The 21,535-nt window shown below is 49.4% G+C and overlaps 2 protein-coding genes across 2 annotated transcripts in view; both read left to right on the top strand.

Annotated features, from left to right (window-relative positions):
* The first annotated feature begins 5,980 nt into the window (after positions 1 to 5,980).
* On the top strand, positions 5,981 to 18,203 carry LOC122365632 (extensin-1-like). The gene is made up of 3 exons (XM_043337015.1): positions 5,981 to 7,606; positions 7,836 to 7,948; positions 17,989 to 18,203. The coding sequence occupies exons 1-3, from the start codon at positions 6,058 to 6,060 to the stop codon at positions 18,172 to 18,174; spliced, it is 1,848 nt and encodes a 615-aa protein (XP_043192950.1). The 5' UTR covers positions 5,981 to 6,057; the 3' UTR covers positions 18,175 to 18,203.
* A 1,918-nt stretch (positions 18,204 to 20,121) lies between these two features.
* LOC122365624 (organic cation transporter protein-like) overlaps positions 20,122 to 21,535 on the top strand; it is a 29,971-nt gene continuing 28,557 nt past the window's right edge. The window contains exon 1 of the mRNA XM_043336997.1: positions 20,122 to 20,365. Coding sequence (XP_043192932.1) covers positions 20,349 to 20,365 — 17 coding nt within the window. The 5' untranslated portion in view covers positions 20,122 to 20,348. The remainder of the gene's footprint in view (positions 20,366 to 21,535) is intronic.

Raw genomic sequence — 21,535 nt, 5'->3', positions numbered from 1 at the left:
CTCATGTATCACGCAGAGGCCATCCCTTCGAATGTGCAAAAAGTGTGCGAGGGAAACGTGACCTAGCGGGGTCTGGCTCTTCACAGGGACGCGACAACGAGTCCTGATATCAGCCCCGCCGACATCTACGAGGCGACCGTGATCGTGCGGCAGGTGAACAAGGGCGTGCGTCCTCACCGCGTGGCCTTCAACGACCAGATCCCGAGCGACCGTCGGCCGATGGTGGGTCCGGCGGCGGGTCGTCCCTCCTCGCCGGCCGGCAGCGCGGCAACGTCCAGCAGTCGGCACCCGCCTCCCCCGCCGGGTTACATCGTGGCCCGACCGGCCGGGGCGCCGTTCGTCCGTCCCCGTCCCCTGCTGCACAGAATCAACCCGGGGAAGGACGACCCGAAACACAAGTCGCTGAGACCGACCATCCCGACACGCACTCCTCGTACCCGCGGACGCGGCCGAGGTCGAACAAGGGCGAGGACTCAGTATGGGTCATCCAAGAAACAGAGCCCCTTTGGTGGGCGCAGGGCACCGAAGGCAAGGGGAAAGACACCGGCTAGGACGTATGTGTTCCCCAGCAGAAGTGAGACTGGTGATAAATACGAAGATTCGGATGGTCACCGCGAAACTAAGCCAGGATATCTCCCTCCAGCCAACAAATATAGCTCAGAAAAGGAGGAGAAAGCGCCAAGCATAGGCTACCTTCCTCCACGTGACAAGTATGAGCTGCCCAAAAAGGATTCGGGCGAACCAGGGTATGGTCTGGAATCCCCTCCTAAGGCTTACGAAGCACCGGTACATGAATATGCTTCACCAGACGAGAAGAAAGCTTCAAAGGAGATTCGGATACCTTCAAAGCTGTATGATTTACCAGATAGAGGACGACATCCGCCCAGAGAACAAAAGCCTTCGAGCAAGCATAGTGGCGAACGTTACAACACCGCATCTGGAGGCGAATATAACGCGCCTTCCAAGGAATATGACCTACCATCTAAGCAGTACGAATTGCCGAAAGAATATCAGACACCATCCACATCCTATGAGTCTCCGGAAGATGACTACAGTACACCTTCCAAGGCCCATAGCCGTCCTAGCAACAAATACAAGGTCCCGTCCAGGACATACGATTTACCCGCAAAAGACTATGGTCCATCAGATGGGACATACAAGGCACCTTCTAAAGAGTACAAGGCTCCCAGCAAGGACTACAGCACTCCATCCAAGACGTACGACCTACCAGCACAAGAACACAAATCACCTGGAAGGGAATACGGCGGCCCACCTCAGACTTATGACTCGCCATCGGAAGACTACAAAGACCCCAACAAAGAATACATAGCCCCATCTAAGAACTACCAACTGCCTTCAAAGGAATATGATACTCCCAGTAAAAAGTACAAGGGCCCATCAAAGACTTACGACCTACCTTCAAGAGAACAAAGTGTTACCGAAAAATACAAAGAACAGGAATACAACGCTCCAAGCGAAGGGTACAGTGCTCCATCAAAAACCTATGATCTGCCTTCAAATGAATACACTAAACCAGATTCTGAATATGACACTCCATCCAAGACGTATGATCTATCTACAAAGGAATACGGTGCACCAAGCAACGACTACAACGCACCATCCAAGACCTACGATCTACCTTCGCGGGAATACAACTCACCATCCAAGACACACAATCAACCTTCGGAAGAATACAACGCTCCATCCAAGACGTATGATCTACCTTCAAAGGAATACGGTACTCCGAACAGGGAATACAACGCACCATCCAAGACCTACGATTTACCTTCGAAGGAATACAATGCTCCATCCAAGACGTATCATATACCCTCAAAGGAATATGGTACTCCGAACAAGGAATACAACGCACCATCCAAGACATATGATCTACCCTCGAAAGAATACAACGCTCCATCCAAGACGTATGATCTACCTTCAAATGAATACGGAACTCCGAACAAGAAACACAACGCACCGTCCAAGACCTACGATTTACCTTCGAAGGACTACAGCGCTCCATCCAAGACGTATGATCTACCTTCAAAGGATTACGGTACTCCGAACAGGGAATACAACGCACCATCCAAGACCTACGATTTACCTTCGAAAGAATACAACGCTCCATCCAAGACCTATGATCTACCTTCAAAGGAATACGGTACTCCGAACAAGGAATACAACGCACCATCCAAGACCTACGATTTACCTTCGAAGGAATACCACGCTCCATCCAAGACGTATGATCTACCTTCAAAGGAATACGGTACTCCGAACAAGGAATACAACGCACCATCCAAGACATATGATCTACCCTCGAAAGAATACAACGCTCCATCCAAGACGTATGATCTGCCTTCAAATGAATACGGAACTCCGAACAAGGAACACAACGCACCATCCAAGACCTACGATTTACCTTCGAAGGAATACAGCGCTCCATCCAAGACGTATGATCTACCTTCAAAGGATTACGGTACTCCGAACAAGGAATACAACGCACCATCCAAGACCTACGATTTACCTTCGAAGGAATACAGCGCTCCATCCAAGACGTATGATCTACCTTCAAAGGATTACGGTACTCCGAACAAGGAATACAACGCACCATCCAAGACATATGATCTACCTTCGAAAGAATACAAAGCACCATCGAAGACGTACGATCTACCATCAAAGGAGTACGATGCGCCAAACAAGGGCTACGACGAACCATCAAAGACCTACGACCTACCTCCAAAAGAGTACAAGGCTCCGGAAAAGGACTACAGTGCCCCATCTAAGACCTATGATCTGCCTTCGAAGGACTACGATGCACCCAGCAACGAATACAACATCCCATCAAAAACCTATGACCTGCCTTCAAACGACTACACCGCCCCTGACACGGATTATAACAAGCCTGCCGACTATAATCAAGGCCATTCAAAGCATCAGCGTCATCGTCCTACGCACAAATCCAGAGTAAAGGATGCTCCCGAAATCGTTACTGAGTACATTCCTTCGTCTTTGACTTATCCGCATCCATCGATGTTCATCAACCTGGACTACAAGGATCCAGTGCGAAAGGATTTTGGCTTTGGGGCGCGCCTGAAACCTCGCAAACGTCCTGATACTGCAGCTCCGAAGCCACCCACATCGGCTAAACGCGGTGGAAAGCGTCACCGCTCTCGACCGACGCCAACGCCTCGGCCAGCGCCACCCGTCACGTCCTACCTGGCCCCGCTCACAGAGTTGGTGTCGACCACCTCCAGTCCTGTGGTGCGTCCTGTCATCAGAGACCCCGTCACTCGACACAAGAACGGCTACACTGTGAAGTTCACCATCGAAGGCCTGAAGCGCCGCAGGCCGGAGAGTGCTTCCCTGATCCGTGAAGAGGCGAAGGTGATAAAGGGTCGTCGCAGACCTGTGGGACATTCAGGCAAGCACAAACCCGACGGTGTTTATGACGCCCCAGTGGATACGCATGAGCAGAGGCCAACCACATATAGACCTAAGGTTAGCGTACCAGCCAAGCAGTCACATTCAAACTACCACGCACCATTCGATGAGTACCAGGCGCCTCACAGTGATTACGCAGCTCCTGAGGACGATTATGCTCCCGCCGCTCCTGAGCAGGGATACAAGAAACCGGCAGGCCAATATGCTGCTCCTCATGCTAACGGTGGACAGGGTTATCAAGATGAAACAGTATCAAGGCCTGGAAACTATGAAGATAAGGGCTATCAATATGAAGAGCCAAAAGATTCATACGAAATACCTCTCGATTACAAAGCCCCGGAGGCTAGCTATAGCGTGCCCAAAACAAAAACCAAGGTCAAGTCTCCGTCTAAATTCTACGATCTACCTGCTCAGACTTATGCTCGACGACCTTCCGCTGATTACCAGCCTTCCAAGCCCTACCAATCGCCAGATGTTCATCCTGCTGATTACACCGATCACCGGCCAAGTGTTCCGAACAACTACGAGACCCCAAGAGGCACCTACAGTCCGCCACAGGAACACCATCAGGAATATCCAGAACAGGGAATGAAGGCCCATCAAACTCCTCAAAGCAGCTACGAAGCACCAGCAGCCATTGATGAATACAAGCCTAGTACGGGCTACAAACTGCCAGAACCTGAAAAGAAGGAACCTTCCAACAGTTATGCAACACCAACCACGGACTACAAAAACGGTTCACGTAAAAGTAATTATAGGGAACAATCAAACTCTGAAAAGGCCAAGACTGCATCAAAATATGGTAAGCCCGTCAAGCACGAGCCCAAACCTCAAGCATATGACGAAGTGAAACCTCAGCACCATGGCAGACCTGGGGTAAGCTACAGAGCACCGTCCGTGTTTTACGAGGCTCCATACCCCAGCGAGAAGCATATCGGACAACACAAAAGTAAGCCTCAGCAGGGCTATGACTATAAAGCACCGCAAGATCAATATAAGGCTCCTCCATCATCATATAAACCGGAATCATTGACGAAGTCTAATGCGCATAGTCAACAACCACAGGCACCTGTCAGTCAGTACCAGCTTCCACGACCCAAGCCATCATCTGACTACGCTGCGTCCCCTCCAAAATCATACGACTTACCCGCCAGCGACTACAGTGTTCCCAGCACCATCCAGCTTGGCAATGTCCGTGTGCCAATCAGGAAGCCGAAGACTGTTCACATCCGGTACAACTCCCCGAAGTCGCGACCTCTGCCACATGTGGCTGACTATGAGGACCCGGATGCAGCGTTCAAAGCGCCGGTAGGAAGCACGTACCAAGCGCCAGTCAAGGCTGCTTACTACCATGACTCTGCTCAGGGTACTCCGACTGCCATGAATGCGATTCCTGACACCCATCCTGATGCGCCCTACGACGATTATGCTGCTCCTGAGGTCAGCTATAATCCTCCTTCGAAGGTCTACGATCTTCCCAATCAGGAATATGTTCCACCAGGCGACGAAGGATACTCTGGGCCAGATCAAGAGTATGTTGCACCATCTGAGAGCTATCGGGAACCTGAGAAGCAGTACGAAGTCCCTGAACAGGATTACAGCGCACCGGATAATCAATACGGAATTCCACCAACGGAATATGAAAGCCCTGAGAGCGGCTACACGGCTGCAGAAGGAAATCGGGCACCGGTTAAGGATTATCAATCACCAGGTGATCATCATCGAACTCAGGAGGAGAAATATACTGCTCCTGGTATTGCCCATGGAAAGCCTGAGGTGAACTACAACACGCCTGCTAAAGAATACCAAGCGCCTGAAGAGACATACAATGCTCCTGAACAGTCCTACCATGCTCCCCAAAATGAATACCAGACGTCTGACCCGACATACCAGGCTCCAAATGAAGAGTATGAGGCTCCTGGTCAGGTTTACCAAACCCCTGCCAAGGGGTACGATGTACCTCTTCAGGCACACAAAGATCCCGACGTAGGATATGATGCGCCAGAACAAAGCTATGAATCCCCGGATCAGGCGTACCAAGCCCCGTCGAATGTGTATCAGGGACCAGCAGACACGTCAGAGGCCATTGAGCAAACATACAACGCACCCGCATCGCGATACAAATCGGTGAAACACTACGACGTGAAGCTGATTATACCCCCACAGCGGTACGAACTCCCTCATCCCGGCACCGGCAGTGTGAAGTCCACTTATAACGGGCACTCAAGACCTATGTCTCAAACGTACGGTGCTCCAAGCTCAAAGGGAAGACCAACTCAGCACGGCATCAAGATTCCGAACAAACTGTATGACTTACCGCAACAGGAGTACACAGCACCAAAGGAGTCTTACCGCGCGCCACAGAAGAGCTACAAAGCTCCCAGCGACGAGTACGTTGCGCCCGGCAGTGAATATGAAGCTCCAGTCAGCGATTATGAAGCGCCTGGTCAACATTACACCCCACCAGCCGCTGAGTACAAGGAGCCATCAAAGCAACATGCAGTTCCAGCTACCAGGTACAATGCTCCAGAAGAGAGTTACAAAGCGCCAAGCAAGGGGTATTCATTGCCTGAGGATGACTATTCACCACCGAAGGCTTCGCATGATAAGTCGAAGCAAATGTTTGCCGTTCCGAGCCCGTTCTACGACCTCCCGCAGAAGGAATACGTGCCACCACAGAAGGAGGGGTATCCAGAGCATAGTCGCACTTACGACCTGCCTCAGAAGGCACCGGAGCAGCAATACCACGCTCCAGACACCTCCTACAGGGAACCAAAGCAGATGTACAGGGAATCGACCGACTATGAGGACTCCAATGTGCATCAACAACCGCATGATGGATATGAACATCCCCAGACCAAATACACAAAACCTGATACGGTGTACAAAACACCAGATGTCTCCTACAAGCGTCCGAATCCATTCTACGATCTTCCTGAGAAGACCTATCAAAAGCCAGCCAGTGAATATGAATCTCCGCGGAGTGATTATAAGGCGCCCAACAAGCAGTATGATCTGCCCAATAGAGAACAACACATGGTGCCGAAAGAGGATTATCATGAACACGAGAAACCCACAACAGAATATGACCTACCGAGCACACAATATCAGTCCTCAAGCACAGGAAATGACCATCAGAAAGATGCCGCTTATGATTACAAACCGCCATCGAAGCAATACGAACTGCCGAATATTGCATACAAGCCTCCTCAAACGACTTATGGCCAGCCATCAGCTTATGAAGCACCATCGGAAGATTATGAGAATCCTTCAACCAACTACAAGACTTCAGAGAACACCAATCCTTCCAAGACATATGATACACCTTCAACCCAATACGACTCGCCTGCCATGAGCTACAACGCACCCACTAGGGATCGTAAGCCGTCGGCGAATTACGAATCCCCTGTAACAAAGTATGATGCTCCTTCAACCATGCATGACGCCTCAGTTTCGAGTTATGACGTCCCCGCAACAAACCACAACTCTCAACCATCACACTACCAAGCGCCCTCAAACAACTACGAGGCACCGTCTTCCAGCTATAAGGTGCCATCTAAGGAATATGACAAAGCTCCTGTGGATTACAAAGAACCTTCCGGATACCAAAGTCCCTCTTCAATGCCAAGGATACCGCCATCGGGCCACCGAGTCCCTGAATCTCAATACGAAGCACCAACGTCACAGTACAACGCACCGTCCTCCAACTACCAGGCTCCACCGACGAAATACGAAGACCCTCCCTCAAAATACCAATCACCTATGAAGAACCCAGTTCCAGATTCCAACTACAACCCACCCACAAGCAACAACGCTCCGTCTTCGGGCTACAACGCACCATCAGGTGACTACGCAGGTCCTTCTCGCGACCACGAGGCACACATGGTCGAGCAGCATCCTCACCCTTCGCACGCCTCTCCCTCCCAGTATAATAACCCGGCCCCGCAGTTCTCTGATGACGGCAGGCCTGGTGGCCAGTACGACAGACCGCGAAACCATACCCGTCACTACGACAACGGCCGGTACCGAGCAGAGTTCCAGACGAAGGGACCGTACTGGGACGACCAGCGCAGCCACGCGGACGGCACCGCCGACCACGACGAGAGCGGCAGACCGCGCTACTCGCCGGGCTTCATCCGCGCCGGCAAATTGTGGGGAAGCGTGCCAGGTGAGTGACGGCGGCTGTGGGAAACACCCGGGCGGGGATGTCAGACTGGGACATGGGAACTTGGATCGCCTTGTCTTGAACAGCTTCGTTTAGTTATGATATTGTTGATCATGCCCGACTTATTTTCGCATCCCGTAATTTTCAGCTAATTGAAGCCAGCCCTAGATCCTACAGCATAACCACACCTGACACCCGTCATTAGACCCTCACCTGTCGTATGACCTTTCAGGCACCACCGGTCTGGACTACCCGAACCTGACTCAGGTGCCACTGACAAGGTTCACCTGTAAACACCAGTACCGCACCGGAGGCTACTACGCTGACGTCGAGGCAGGATGCCAGGTGAGACGTGATGGGTGGAGGCGGGATGTTAGTTTCTTTTTTAGTACAGGTGAGACATGGAGACTGGAGAGATGAGATGTCCGGATGTCACCGGAGACCGGATGTCAGGCGATACTTGGAGTGTGTAGGCGGGCCATGTTTATTTGCAATGATTGAGAAGACCACCGAAAAGGCGCGCTGAAAGGGAATTAGGACATGGGGCCTGGGGGAGTGGTTAACTTGAAGCTGCGGTCTCGCCAGCTTTCCTTCACGGTCACTGGATTTCCTCTAAAACACTGTTAGTGTTGACCATCAAAGCAAACGATCTAGTGGCTTATGATCATTAGCGACGAACTCGACGCGGCTGACCGTCTCAACAGCGCTCTAAGGAGGCTGGTGACAAATGTGGCGTGTCGGCGTCGATTGTAGCGGCTCTCTTGTCCGCTCTGTCAGCTGATTCTGATCCGAGCGTTGTTGGACCATTTATCAAATAGAACCAGTGCGCCAACCGAGAAAGCTGACCGGCGGCCGAATCTTGGCGGGATCCATTGTCACAGAGGCTGATGGTCAAGCCACGTCTTTAGCGATCGTTTATAAAGAAAGTAACTTAGGTTTGGTAGTGGGTGATTTGTCGCGAATGGCTGGATATAGACTCCCGTGCGCCACCACTTTTCTACACAATGTATATTCATGGACGATGCCTTTCAATTCACCAATGTAGAATAAATGGAATAAAAGTTCAGATACAAAGAAGTCTGCCCGCAAAATCGTTGGCAATGACGTTGCATGTGGCATATTGCGTAGATACGATACTGACCTGACTGGTCACGGCCGAAAAAAAGTGTAATTACTATTAAATGGTAATGGGGGATATCAGCAGGGTTGTGCTCGACTCAAAAAATTTGCCGACTCGACTCATCATTCAACTTCAGAAAGCCCTGACTCAACTCTGACTCAAACAAGGAGCTGATTTTTTCCCTTGACTCAACTCATGGCTCAAGTGGCTCAATGAAAATATGAGTTGACTCAAACTTGACTCAAATTTTTGTTGAGTCAAGTGAGTTGACTCAAAATTGACTCAGATAAAAAAGTTGTTGAGCGGGGAGTGGGGGTGAAAAAAATCCTGCAGCAGGGCCAGGCCTAAGTTGTTAAGCAGGGGGAGAATGAAAAGCTTATGTAGATTGTTTCTAGAAAGATGAGTCAGCTGACTCATGTTCCTAAATGTTTTTGACTCAACTCAATGTCAAAAGTTATTTTACTGACTCAACTCTGACTCAACTCAACGCCTTAATATTTTTGTCCGACTCAACTCTGACTCAACTCAACAGCTCAGCATTTTATCCGACTCGACTCAAATCTGACTCATTTGAGTCAGAGTTGAGTCAAATTTCTGACTCGACTCATGAGTCAAGCACAACCCTGGATATCAGTAATTAATTTGCACGGCTAGATGCCACATTCTGTCCACTCAGGTGACCGTCGGTCTAACCATGTGGTCCAGCCACCAGTCCACCCGCCGAGCTCAGCTGGTGGTGCGGCGGCCGCAGTGCGCCGTTAGTGTGTCGAGCGCGCCGTGATTGTCGAGGCGGGGCGGGAACGGTCATCCGTCGGTGGCGCCGGTGGTCGAGCTGTGGTTGTGGGCTGGCGGTCCGCGTGGGACTGGCCGCACGAGACGGAACGTGGGGATCGCGACGGACTGACGTTCCTATTTATCAAATGATCTCTTTTTGGTGAATAAGGATTGAAGAGTCGTGGATTGAAGTCGTTCATAAAAATTTCCTAGGGCTGACTATAACCCTCGTAACGTAAGGCAATAGTTTTGGCCAGTGGTCAGTTTCTCATCGGGAATATTTAGTCGACAATTGTGACGCAGCGAGCGAAGCGAAGTCTTCTCAATATAACGGAAAAATCTCAGTATGAGAATTACGAGCGAGCGAGCGCAGCGAAGTCTTCTCAATATAACGGAAAAATCTCAGTATGAGCGGCCCGGCCCGGCCGGGCTGGCCTGTAACGCTTTTGAGAGGCTTATCCCTCGCATGTGTGCGGCGTTTGCCAGCTTCTAATGTGTATAGGGGGGGGGGGGGGGGTCGGTTGGACCCCCCTTGCCGTTTGGCCCCTGATCGAGCTAGAGCTTCGCGGAAAAAACGAGCGTGTTGCCCGTGACGAGAGGAAGCCGATGATACCCAATTTTAAGGTCCTAGGTCATCGAGTGACCTTCCAGGTCAGGTCAATGACCCAAAGTCGGGAAAATCGGGACCTGTTAGAAAGTCGTTAAGTGTGGTTGCTAAGGGGTTTTTCGGGGTGCTGATCACGAATATCGTGTTAGTTTTGATCAAAGATGATGTCGTTAAGCATTTAGACCAGGTCGGGTCAGGTCAGGTCAGGTCAACCAGTAGGCGTCGTGACGGGTATTCGTAGTACGTGTCAACCGCCTCTTATAGCTTCGTAACATGTCACGAAGTCACCAAAACTACTTCGTAAATGTTCAAATGGTTGCTAAATTCGAATTCAGCTCCCAAAACTAGCCTAGAAACATGTAAAACTCGAAAAAGTGAACTGAGGTCACCCGAGGTCACCAAAGGTCAATGACCTGACCTGACCTTTAGGTGACCTTGACACCCACCCTAATGTATGGGAGCAACATAAAATCACATGTTTGAACGTTTGAAACCACGAAAAGCTTGCAAACGCGCGGCTAATGCGAGCCGACATACGCGAAATCGCGATTCCGGCCAAACATGGTCTCGGAAAAGAGGTCACAGGTCAAAGGTCATTTGGGTCAGGGTCATGAAATTTTCAAGGTAGGTGTAAAATTGATCAATGCGAGGGTACTGAAAGTTTCGTTGCGGTCGGCCGCTTTTTACGCGAGTTATTCGCGAAAAACCATGGGGGGTCCATCCGCCCCCCCCCCCTACACATGCGAGTGTTATATCTCAGCAACCGCTGGGCCGATTGGCCTGCGGTCTTTTTTGCTGGGTAGCCCTATCCCTTCTACCCCGTAATTGACTACTTTTGATACATCTTAGTGACCGACGTGGCACGTGCCACGTGAAAAGTCAAGGGTGTTCAAGCTGTTTTGCAAAAGTAGTGATTTTGAGAGGCCCATATCTCAGCAGCCGCTTGGGCGATTGTCTTGCGGTAATTTTTGTAGGGAAGCTGCATCTCTTATACCAAAGGTCGGATACTCTTGATCTATGTGAGTGACCCCCACTGCACGTGCAAAATGCAAAAAGAAGAGGTGCCAAATTTGTTCCCATTTCAATAACTCGGTAATTACTGGGGCGATTTCGCTGAAACTTGGCATACAGGTAGGCACCCACCAGGCAATGCATTCCCATGTGCTGCGGTTAGGGTGCTACTGCACGTGCGCACGTGCAGGGGGCGCTCCCAGATCTCGAGAAGGGCCGGGCCGATTGCGCTCAAATTTGGTACACGGTTGGGGACCAGTTAGTAGGGTGCCGTGCAAAAGTCAGTTTGGACCCCTTTTGCACGTGCGCACGTGCAGAATGCCGCTTCAAGATCTCAGGAACGGCTGGGCCGATTGCGTTCAAATTTGGCACACCGCTAGCGACCGGTTAGAAGGGTGCTTTGCACAAGCCCGTTGGAAGTACCCTCTCGCCCTCCCGCACGTGCAGGGCTTACTATCTCGCTCGCTCGTTCTTCGCCCAAAAGGCGTTTTACTGATTATAGAATGCCCACAGCCGGGCGAATTTCGCCACTTTTATCGGACATTCGACGCTCCATGCTTTACCGGACATATACCTAGCCGAACAGGGCATCAACAGACAACAGTGGATGCGGTCTAATTCGTTTTGAAACAAGCTGCAAAGCTAAAACACAAAGCGTTCGAGTACAGTGCACACAACATTTTGAATGTAAGTTCCGCGTCAGCCGCCGTTGTTAGTCTAGTTGTTGCATGATGATTTGTCTGTAGAAATTTCACTTAATCGTTTTTTCGGCACATTGATGCTTTATTTGCAACAGGCATCAAACATAAATTCGAAGTTTAAAGGCATAACTCTCCCAATTAACTGGACCAGTTTGGAATTCGGCTTCGGTCGTTCTCGTCGACGCCGCTCGCAACCGTGGTTCTGTCCACTGGTGAGCAGTACGAAACAGGACCGAAACGGGAAACGCGCGCACAGCCGCCACTGGTGGGAGCTGAGAGACGAGAGAAAGTGCGTCATCTGCCGCCGTCGCGCCACCCGCCGCCGCGCCGGTCGAGCGTGACATGAGCGCCGTCATTGACGACACCTCGCCGAAACTGTCACAGTGTCCACCAACCGGTTGGCGCGAGAGGAATTCATTGCAAAATGCAAAGTAACGTACCTACCAATGGTGATTGCTGATGCATCGATGTAGGATCTAGATACATCAATAAAGATATTTTACTTCAGAATGTTTTCTTAATTCTTTCCATAGCGCGCTTACATAGTTTGGCGAAACTTTAGGTTAGGTTAGGTTATGTAAAGTGTAGATAAACTGAATCTGGAAATTGAACCGTTTTAATTTTATGTTCGTGTCCCAGTTCATACAGAGCAAACAGCCTCATGCCAGCCCCGCCCCGAACCATACCTACCACAATGTTACCACAAACGTCTGGAGCGTAATGAGTCTCATGAACCTAGCCGCCACGTCTGGGGTTAGATGTAGCCAAATAAGCGAACATATTCTTTGATGAGAGTACCTATAGATGCAGCAAAAAAAATTCGTTAATCGTTACTCTAAAATGGTCATAAGAACGTAAGTCGGTATTCGCTAGTCGTTGTTAATTCGTTATCAAGTTGAATTTGACGCGTTGAATTAAGGTGTCTAATTTTAACTTGATAAGGAATTAACGAGTGGGCAATTAATGTGTCTAATTTAAACTTGATAACGAATTAACGACTAGCGATTAACGGTTTGCGAGCTTATGACGATTTTAGAATAACAATTAAGGAAAGGTCTTCGCGAAATATGCAAGATAACTTATTATTCGGATTTCGGATCTCCGCGAAACAATTACTTTTGTAGACAGGCGACGGAGTCATATGTATATGCAGGTGACATTCGGGGTTCAGTGCTGGTAGTTGGCAAATTCTCCCGATATGTCAATTCTCCGTATCAGTCACGTGCCACTGTCGTGCACTACCCCAGCTTGATCCCGTCCCGTTCGGTGGCCGCCGCAGTGGCGGCGGAATAGGGGGTGCAGGGGGTGCAGCTGCACCCCCATCGAAAAACATGGGGGTGCAAACATATCTTTTTGCACCCCCAAAATCCGTACAAGGGGCCCGTCGCACCATCCAATACATTTCTTACTGAAAACCAGTGATCGGGAAACGAACACTGATGTGGAATCATCCGGAATGTCCAATTATGAGCAGGAGGGACCCATGCTAGTATTTGGGGCCTCCGCACCGGCTAGAAGTGTCCCGAGCCGCGTTTGGTGCTCCATGCGGCATCTGAGGGCCCCCACGACGGCCTCAGAAGGCCCTTTTATTACGATCTCCGAGGGTTCCCACGACGACCTCTGTCCCCTGGGGCCCTATAACGGTCACTAAGGGCCATCATGACGACCGCTGAGGGTCCCACAGAGACTCCAGAGTCCCAACGAGACTCCAGGGGCCACGCTGGCCTCTGAGGGCCCCTATGACGGCCTCTGAGGGCCCTTACGATGATCTCTGAGGGCCCTCACGACGACCTCTGTCCTCTGGGGCCCTATATTCTATAACGACCACTAAGGACTCTCATGACGACCGCTGAGGGTCCCACAGGACTCCAGGGGCCCCGCTGGCCTCTGAGGGCCTCTACGACGGTCTCTGAGGGCCCTCGTGACGGCCCTAGACCCAACTCAAGTCTGAGGGCCCATTTGGCTTAAGACGGCCCAGCGACCGCCTTTGAGGGCCCCGGGGCCCTCAGAGGCCGTCGCTGGTTGTGTTGGCCAACACAACCAGGCTGCAGGGGCTATGCTGGCATCTGAGGGCCCTGCAACGGTCTATTGAGGGCCCTAACGATGACCTCTAGCGGTCTTACCAAGGCCTCTGAGAGCCCTGCAAAGGTATCTGAGGGCCCATGAAAACCCTCACTATGGCCAAGGACCCTCATGACGACCTCTGATGATCCTCTCGAAGGCTTCTAAGGGCCCTCACAACAACTTCTGAGGACACCAGGACGGTCCCTGAGGGGCTGAGGGCCCTGACGACGACCTCTCTGGGCCCTCACGATGGTCTCTAAGACCCAACGCAAGCTCCAAAGGCCCACGCTGGCGTCTGAGGGCCCCACGACGGCCTCTGAGGGCCTCGACGCAGGCAGGCTCCAGGGGCTATGCTGACCTCTGAGGGCCCTCTTGACGGCTTCTAGGGCCTAACGAAGGCTTCAAGGGCCAACGCTGGCCTCTGAAGAACCCTAGCCTCAGAGAGTCTCAACTCTCAACTCAACGCAGGCAGGTGCCAGGAGACATGCTGGCCTCTGAGGGCCCCGCAGAATTCAGATTCACAGGACCCAACGACCTTTGTGGACCTTACGAAATACGAAGGTCGCCGAGAGCTCACGCAGGCTCCTGGAATTCCACACTGATTCTCAGGCCCCATGTCGGCTTGTTGAGGCACTTAATCTGCTCTTGGTGCCCCGTCGCCGGCCTCTGAGAGTCTCAATGTCGGAACTTATGGGGCCATGGGCCCTACACCGGCTTTTATGGCCCCTACATCGACTCTTGGGACTCATGACCCATGAAATGTGGATCTAAGCGGCTTCTAAGAATCCCCATGTTGGTTCTAGTAGCCGCCAGCCGAATATTTGGGCTCACACGCGAGCTCCTGGGACCCCGTGCATACCCCAGGGGTCTACCTGCCTCTAAGACCCCACACATACTTTTGGGGCTCAAACGCTTGCCCCTGAATGTCCCCAGCCCCACTGAGACTCCTTTCCTCTATTCAGTCCTCCATACCGGCTCTTTAGGCGAAACATCGGCTCCTGTGGCCTCCATTTCGGCTTTTGAGGGCCTCCATACAGGCTTTTTTTGGGGTCCGATGCCGGTTTCTGAGAGCCTTCAAAAGACTTTCGAGCTCATACTGCCTTCTGAAACCTTTCAGCCACTTTCAAGGGACCGACCCTGATCGGAGGGCTCATTCAGTCTGCATGGGGAGTCATGTAGGTCTCTGGAGGAGTCCCTATGTGGTCGGTTTCCAATGGGCTTCTAAACACGGTCTTCTTAGTTCTTGGAACGGCCTCGTAGGGCCCTCAATGGTCCACTGCGGATCCAGAAAAGTGGTTTGAGACGCTGCAGGTGGTGGCTAGACTAAAAGATTAGCCGATAAAAAAACTAGCTGCATTTGCTTCTTTATGCTTTCATTATTTGAGATAGGTAGGTACCTATACTGCAATTTCTAGCCTTTTACAGAACTTGTGTGTATGGGGATAGTTTTCCAAATTCTTCGCATTTTTCATAAATTAATAATAACCACTCAAAAAAATAAAAGGGGGCCCAAAGCTTCCAGAGGGGCCCCTTGAGAAAACTTTGCACCCCCATCCAAAATTACCTTCCGCCGCCACTGGGCCGCCGCTCCTCAGTCGCCGGCAGATCGGGTGAAACCGCGGCCTGGCGGTGGGTGGTGCCGTGCCGGCCACCGTCGGCTCATCACACAGCCGTCGGTACAGTGCCGTCGCAGTCACGTCATCCCCAATTACCGGCTCGGATTTGTACGGGATGAAATGGACCCGACCGGCACAGAACTCTTAGCCTCGGCTGCACCGATAAAAACTAAGGGCCGGGTTGGACGTGCACGTCTCTCTGCCCTCCGGACGGTCATGACCACTCCATAGTGCTCACGATTCGCACTGCTTTTGATGCGAATAGCTTACGATCCTCTAGCTGAGGTCATGTATAGCACACTCAAGCCTGGGTTGATCTTTTAATTCAATTTGTTCTCGTTTCGGGCTGCACCTGAGACTTTAACAGCTGCTCGGTTGCCACCGTCTCCGGCCTTAACCCGCGCCCCACTGGGGTCTGCGTATAACACGCCCTACTGGGGGGGGGCTATTCATAGCCCCCCCCCTCCTAACTCCGAAACTACTGGGCCGATCGTCAAAATTCAAATGGCGTCTGATAGCCCCGGAAAAACTGTCGAGCGAAACCTAATTTCATTGACCTCGAGGTCACCGATGACGTCACAGGTCAGGTCAAAGTAAAAATTATTAGCATTTTGGCTTGATCACTTTTTGGGCTCTGGCCGACGTCTTACAAGTCAGATCAGGCTCATTTTTGGATCACACACTCGGGAACAGATGCTCTAGTTACCCTGAGGGTACCAAACTTGTACTTTGATTTTCAGGTCAAGGTCAGGTCATCACAGGTCACGAAAATATTATATAATGCTTCGGTCACGTGACACATGTTTCATGGTCCATTTAGGTCAGAGATTTCGAATTTGATGTCTGTGTTATTCGAGGTCATTTTGTGTCGAATTTAGCTTATGTTAGGTCACTTTCAGGTCAAAAAAGGTCAAATTTTGAAGTTGAAATTTTTCAACAAAAAAGGTGTCTATTGGATGCAGTTTGAGCTCAGGAACACGATGGTGCTATTTATATGGGCGTACGATGTCAAATACGTGCTGAAAAATTGATTTGAAAAATTAATAATTGTGAATTTTTTGCAATAATGCGTAAAACTTGGCCATTTTTGAAGATATTTAGCTAAAACTTGCTAGAATTAGTCATAATAATGCGTTCTATCACATATATTCCGTTTTTTTCGAAAAGTCAAAAACTTTTTGAAAAAAATGTAAAAATATATATGTTTTCAAATATAACCTTATGTTCAATGATTGCGAAATGCAAAAGGTTCCAAAATTAATTACAAAATGAATATATTTCGGACACTGTCCTTCTTCAGTTCAGAATTGCAAATTAAATCATTTAGTCACAACAGCGCCAGAATATGTCGATACCAGCTAAGTTAGGAAGTCTCACATTGGTAAATTCTCGCGCAAAATAGACAACCATCTTACAGTTGAAATGTTCAACTGTAAGTCAAAGAGGTACCTTGTGAACATTTCAACTGTAAGATGGTTGTCTATTTTGCGCGAGAATTTACCAATGTGAGACTTCCTAACTTAGCTGGTATCGACATATTCTGGCGCTGTTGTGACTAAATGATTTAATTTGCAATTCTGAACTGAAGAAGGACAGTGTCCGAAATATATTCATTTTGTAATTAATTTTGGAACCTTTTGCATTTCGCAATCATTGAACATAAGGTTATATTTGAAAACATATATATGTCATAATGCTGTTCATACAAGTACTTCGCCATTTACTTGCAAAAATGTAAAAATATAAATTTTGGATATTATTATATAAAATTTTCAAAATTTTCAAAATTTCGAAAATCCGTGATAGCAGTTTGATAGCGCAGTCTATTCTGAGTCCTCTCATGCAAAGAAATTGGATCTAGCTTAAAAACTGAGCTCTTGGGAGCGATTGCCGTGGTTCAATGTTTTGCGTCGAAATCGGCCGAACATGACGTCACTCTGACGTCATTTCCGGCCGACCTATAGTAGGTACGAACTTCAAATTTCGACACAAGGTGTCAAATTGATGCAGCCTAAGGTACTGAAAGTTTGGCGTCGATACGTCAAGCGGTTTAAAAGTTATTGCAGAAAAACGGGAGGGGGGCTATAAATAGCCCCCCCCCCCCCCAGTGGGGCGCGGGTTAAGGCCGGAGACGACTAATTGCTGAACTTGCATGATGCTACCTAGAATTACAAACCATTCTACACAAGCCCAACAGAATCGATTCCTTCTTCTATTAGATATCGCCTCCCCAGCTATGTCCATGCTGATTAATGGCTAGGTTTGATTTCACTAACAGCTGCGTGGTATGTGAAAAGAGCTTACGTCACATTCTAGTCTACAACCCAAGCCTCGCTCCTGGGTACCGTTTTGGATCTGGAAAGCAAACTAAATCGCTGTCGATATAATATTGAAGTAATGATTCAATAGTTAGTTATTTTGCCAATATTCTGCGGACTACGGGCCGTGAGATTTATCTATCAGCTTGTGTTGACGAGGGTTCTCTTCGTCAGGTGTTCCACATCTGTCATCCGGACGGTCGCCAGGACTCGATGCTCTGTCCCCCGGGCACCATCTTCAACCAGAAGTACTTCATCTGCGACTGGTGGTACTCGGTCAACTGCGCCGAGTCACCCAGCCTGTACGCGCTCAACGAGATCCTCCACGGCCACACCGTCGCCGGAGCTCAGAGGCACTGAATGACGAAAGTCGCCACAGGTGTCGCTAGCATCTGAGGCAGATTTTTCTAGGTGACGCCACCAGCCAACAAAGACCGTGATACGGTGTTGTGACTTGCGACATGCCGCAAAACTGTCAAAAGTGTTCCGTAGGGTCAACACAACATTGCTCACCGAATATGAGGTCATAGACTCTGAGAGACATTCAAGGTGGTGTAACAGGTTGAAGAGCACTGAGCTGTGATGGACTGTGGAAAAAGACAGGATTTGAGTGACGTCTTGTCGTCGGGTGTTCCGTCTGCTGAGTCGCCGTTCTACCTGTTGACATTGCCACGTTCAGCTCAGTGCAGAATGACGAGAACAGTCCGCCAGGTTCGCTCCGACACAGACTCAGCAGTATGACGTCACGGAGGGCAGATGGCCGGGCGTTGCGACACTGTCTAATTTGCCATCGTTGCGGGCGGAACGTAACGCCAGGAGACGGGTCGAACGTTAGGTCCAGTGACGGGGCAAATGGTGAGGACAAGGAGAGATGCAGCTCAGCAGGAGGTCCTGTTGCATCACTGGTGATAGGCTTATGATATTGCCGTCGATGTTATAATGAAACTTGAACAGGTGCAATGTTCAGCAGCCTAGATGGAACTGGCTATAAGGCTGCAGTGAATCCGACGAGTGAACCTGCTCGTACGATATGGGAGAATTGCCAATTGTGGCCGTTTTGCGGCGACAGGCGTTTAGCTGACTAGATGGATATCGGCCAGCCGAGTCTTTTAGGGGGTTAAAAGCAGTTTCATTGATGCCAAACAGTTTAACTGAATGTAAAGGTGACGAAATAGGTTTACACTCTAATTGAGGGTAACACCGAGGATTTGTCTCAACTCAAACGCAAAAGTTTTTACGTCGGTCGGTCTGTTACATTCAGCCAGAGTGTCAATACCAAGGTAGGTCTAACAATTAGTGCAATAGCGTGTGCTAGACTCAGGTTCGATGTAATCATTCATCTGTTATCTGTTATAACATCGTCTATATTTTATCTAGGCTTCGTGCACCTTTACGGCCTTGATGTGTCTGTTGTGGTGTAATTGTATTTTGTACTTTTGTGGGTGTTTGTAGTGCAATACAGTTGTGGGAATTTTGGAGAGCATGTTTTACAGATAGACAGATATCACACACAGATATACAGACACAGATATACACAGATATGCAGACACAGATATACAGATATATCACACACAGATATACAGACAGACAGATATGTATCAGTGCTAGTAGAATAGGAAATACATATCTGTAATGAGTAAAGCATTAAGTTTTTCAGCGATGTAGCACCACTCGTCGTATCCTGTTGATTTGACATTTATGCATCACCTGGGGGCTGAGACTGATTTTTTTTTTTTATCACATGCACGCCGAGCGGAAGAGATACATCACGGGACCGTCTAGGAAATGACTGATGGTTATAACTTATAACTTATAAGTGCAGCAGTGAACAGAAGGGTCAGGACGTAAAAAGTCGGGGCGTAAAAACGTCAAGAGGCAGAACAGTTCGAAGTTAGAATTTTGAGAAGTAAGTATTACACACGTTATAGTTAGATCAATAATTTCTTGCGAAAAATTAAGTGGCCTAAAGGCGATGAAAAAAATGCAAATATAGGTACATATATAATGCCGGTGGGCTCAGGTCAATCCAATCAAGGTCACAAACTTAAATATTGTCAAACCGCATCGTACCGAAACTGCGGCGAAGTGTTTTACGAATCTCAACAAAAAGAAACATTTTATTTAGATTCATCCGAACGATCGATCGATTTTCGGAGATAGTTTTTGTCTTTAAACAAAAACCGAACTATACGCATACTCTGTAAAGCCCGGAGCTTTATCACACACCGTTCTCTATCCCAGCCCTGCAGTTGGCAGCACCTGTCTGACAGCGCCTCGCGAGGAGCCGGCGGCACTTTTGACTGGCAGTGAAAACACGGTGCGGTGACGGCCGGCCGACCGGCCGGGCCGGCCCGGGCCTTGGCTCGTGCCCTCAGGCCCCTGCCGCCGCGCGGCGGCGGCCCGGGTGGCTCACGGAGCGCGGCAGCTTCGGCAGTGGTCCGCGAGGGGTGGTGGTGTTCGAGCGAGGCGAGCGGCGGTCGAGCAGGTGCCGGGGAACTGAGTGTCTTACTGAACCGGCAGCAGACGGGAGCACCATGGCCAGAGGAGAGGGGTGAGTAAGTGATGGGAGTCAATCTGCCATCGACAGGTGTTATTTGTGTTTCAGTGAGGTGGCTACAAGGTACGATGCGCAGCGTTTCTTGTCCTGTTACAAGAATACGTTTTTTACGTTTGTGCTTAGCGATTACTCCTACCATTCGCCTCACGGTGACACAAAGGTGACTAGAAGGGTGGAAACGAGCAATACAGTGAATAAGAAACGTGTTGGGGGATTAATATAAATAGAGCATGCTTATAAAATAGATCATATGAATACGCTATGGCAGTTTACGCTAACAAAGGAGAAAGCTTTTGGGTTTCTCTGTTATGCCTATTCACTTCTGGATTTAAAACCGATAGTCGTAAAAATAAGAACTGGAACGTCATTTGTTACTCGTTATGGTTACAGTGCCGGAAAATCATCATCATCTGAATTGTGTTTAGGTAGGTCGAGAGCTGTCGTCTATCATCAGTTGTTACTAAGGACTTGCAAGCTCTTTATTTACTATCAAAACACGTCTGAACGTCCCAGCCATCACTCAGAGTTCAAGTTCCCCGAGTTTATTGTATTTGCAATGTTGACCTATAAATACTTCAGTGCCTACCTTCGTGTTGACCGTTTGTTCTTAAGTTTACATGCCCAAAAAAGACATGTGTGCGGTGCTACACTATTTATTTGTCGAGATGCAAAACATTTTTAATCAGCTCTCTGGTTCAAGTGGCAACAAATGGGGGGGGGGGGGCGAGAACTCGACATGGAAACGCATTGGCCTCCATTTCGAAATGTAAGCGTTTTGTATTGTCCTGGGCCCCGGCATGCATTCGGATCTAGGGTGCCTTATATCGTGAAGGTAACATGTCTTACTCGATTCTTTCAAGTTTGTTACAATGTTTGATACCTGTCGAGAAATATCTACCGGAAGCCTCCCTTTTGATGAACATGCAGCCAAACTGGCTAAGAATGACCGGAGCGACTTGGAAAACAATGTTTAATCAGCATTCAAATACCACCTGCCGTTTTTTCGTGAGGCTCGGTAGTGCTGGGATGATGGAATGCTCCATCTATCTGGTGCTGACACGCTGCATCTGATATGTCCCCCGTGTTGGCTGTAACATAGATAGGTACGACCACTGGTACCTACGGCACAAATATGTATAGGTAGATATAGGTGATAGCCGGATA

Source organism: Amphibalanus amphitrite, unplaced genomic scaffold (genome assembly GCF_019059575.1).
Source record: "Amphibalanus amphitrite isolate SeventyFive unplaced genomic scaffold, NRLGWU_Aamphi_draft 000752F_arrow, whole genome shotgun sequence".
NCBI classification, from domain to species: domain Eukaryota; kingdom Metazoa; phylum Arthropoda; class Thecostraca; order Balanomorpha; family Balanidae; genus Amphibalanus; species Amphibalanus amphitrite.
Note: the sequence above shows the minus strand (reverse complement) of the source record. Positions and strands in the feature narration are given on the sequence as shown.

What these genes read in the sequence shown, in the direction of transcription:
- LOC122365632 (XM_043337015.1), top strand. Translation starts at nt 6,058, where the DNA reads ATGTTTGCCGTTCCGAGCCCGTTCTACGACCTCCCGCAGAAGGAATAC. An exon ending in ATTGTGGGGAAGCGTGCCAG is followed by an intron (nt 7,607 to 7,835) that starts GTGAGTGACGGC and finishes ATGACCTTTCAG; the next exon opens with GCACCACCGGTCTGGACTAC. An exon ending in ACGTCGAGGCAGGATGCCAG is followed by an intron (nt 7,949 to 17,988) that starts GTGAGACGTGAT and finishes TCTCTTCGTCAG; the next exon opens with GTGTTCCACATCTGTCATCC.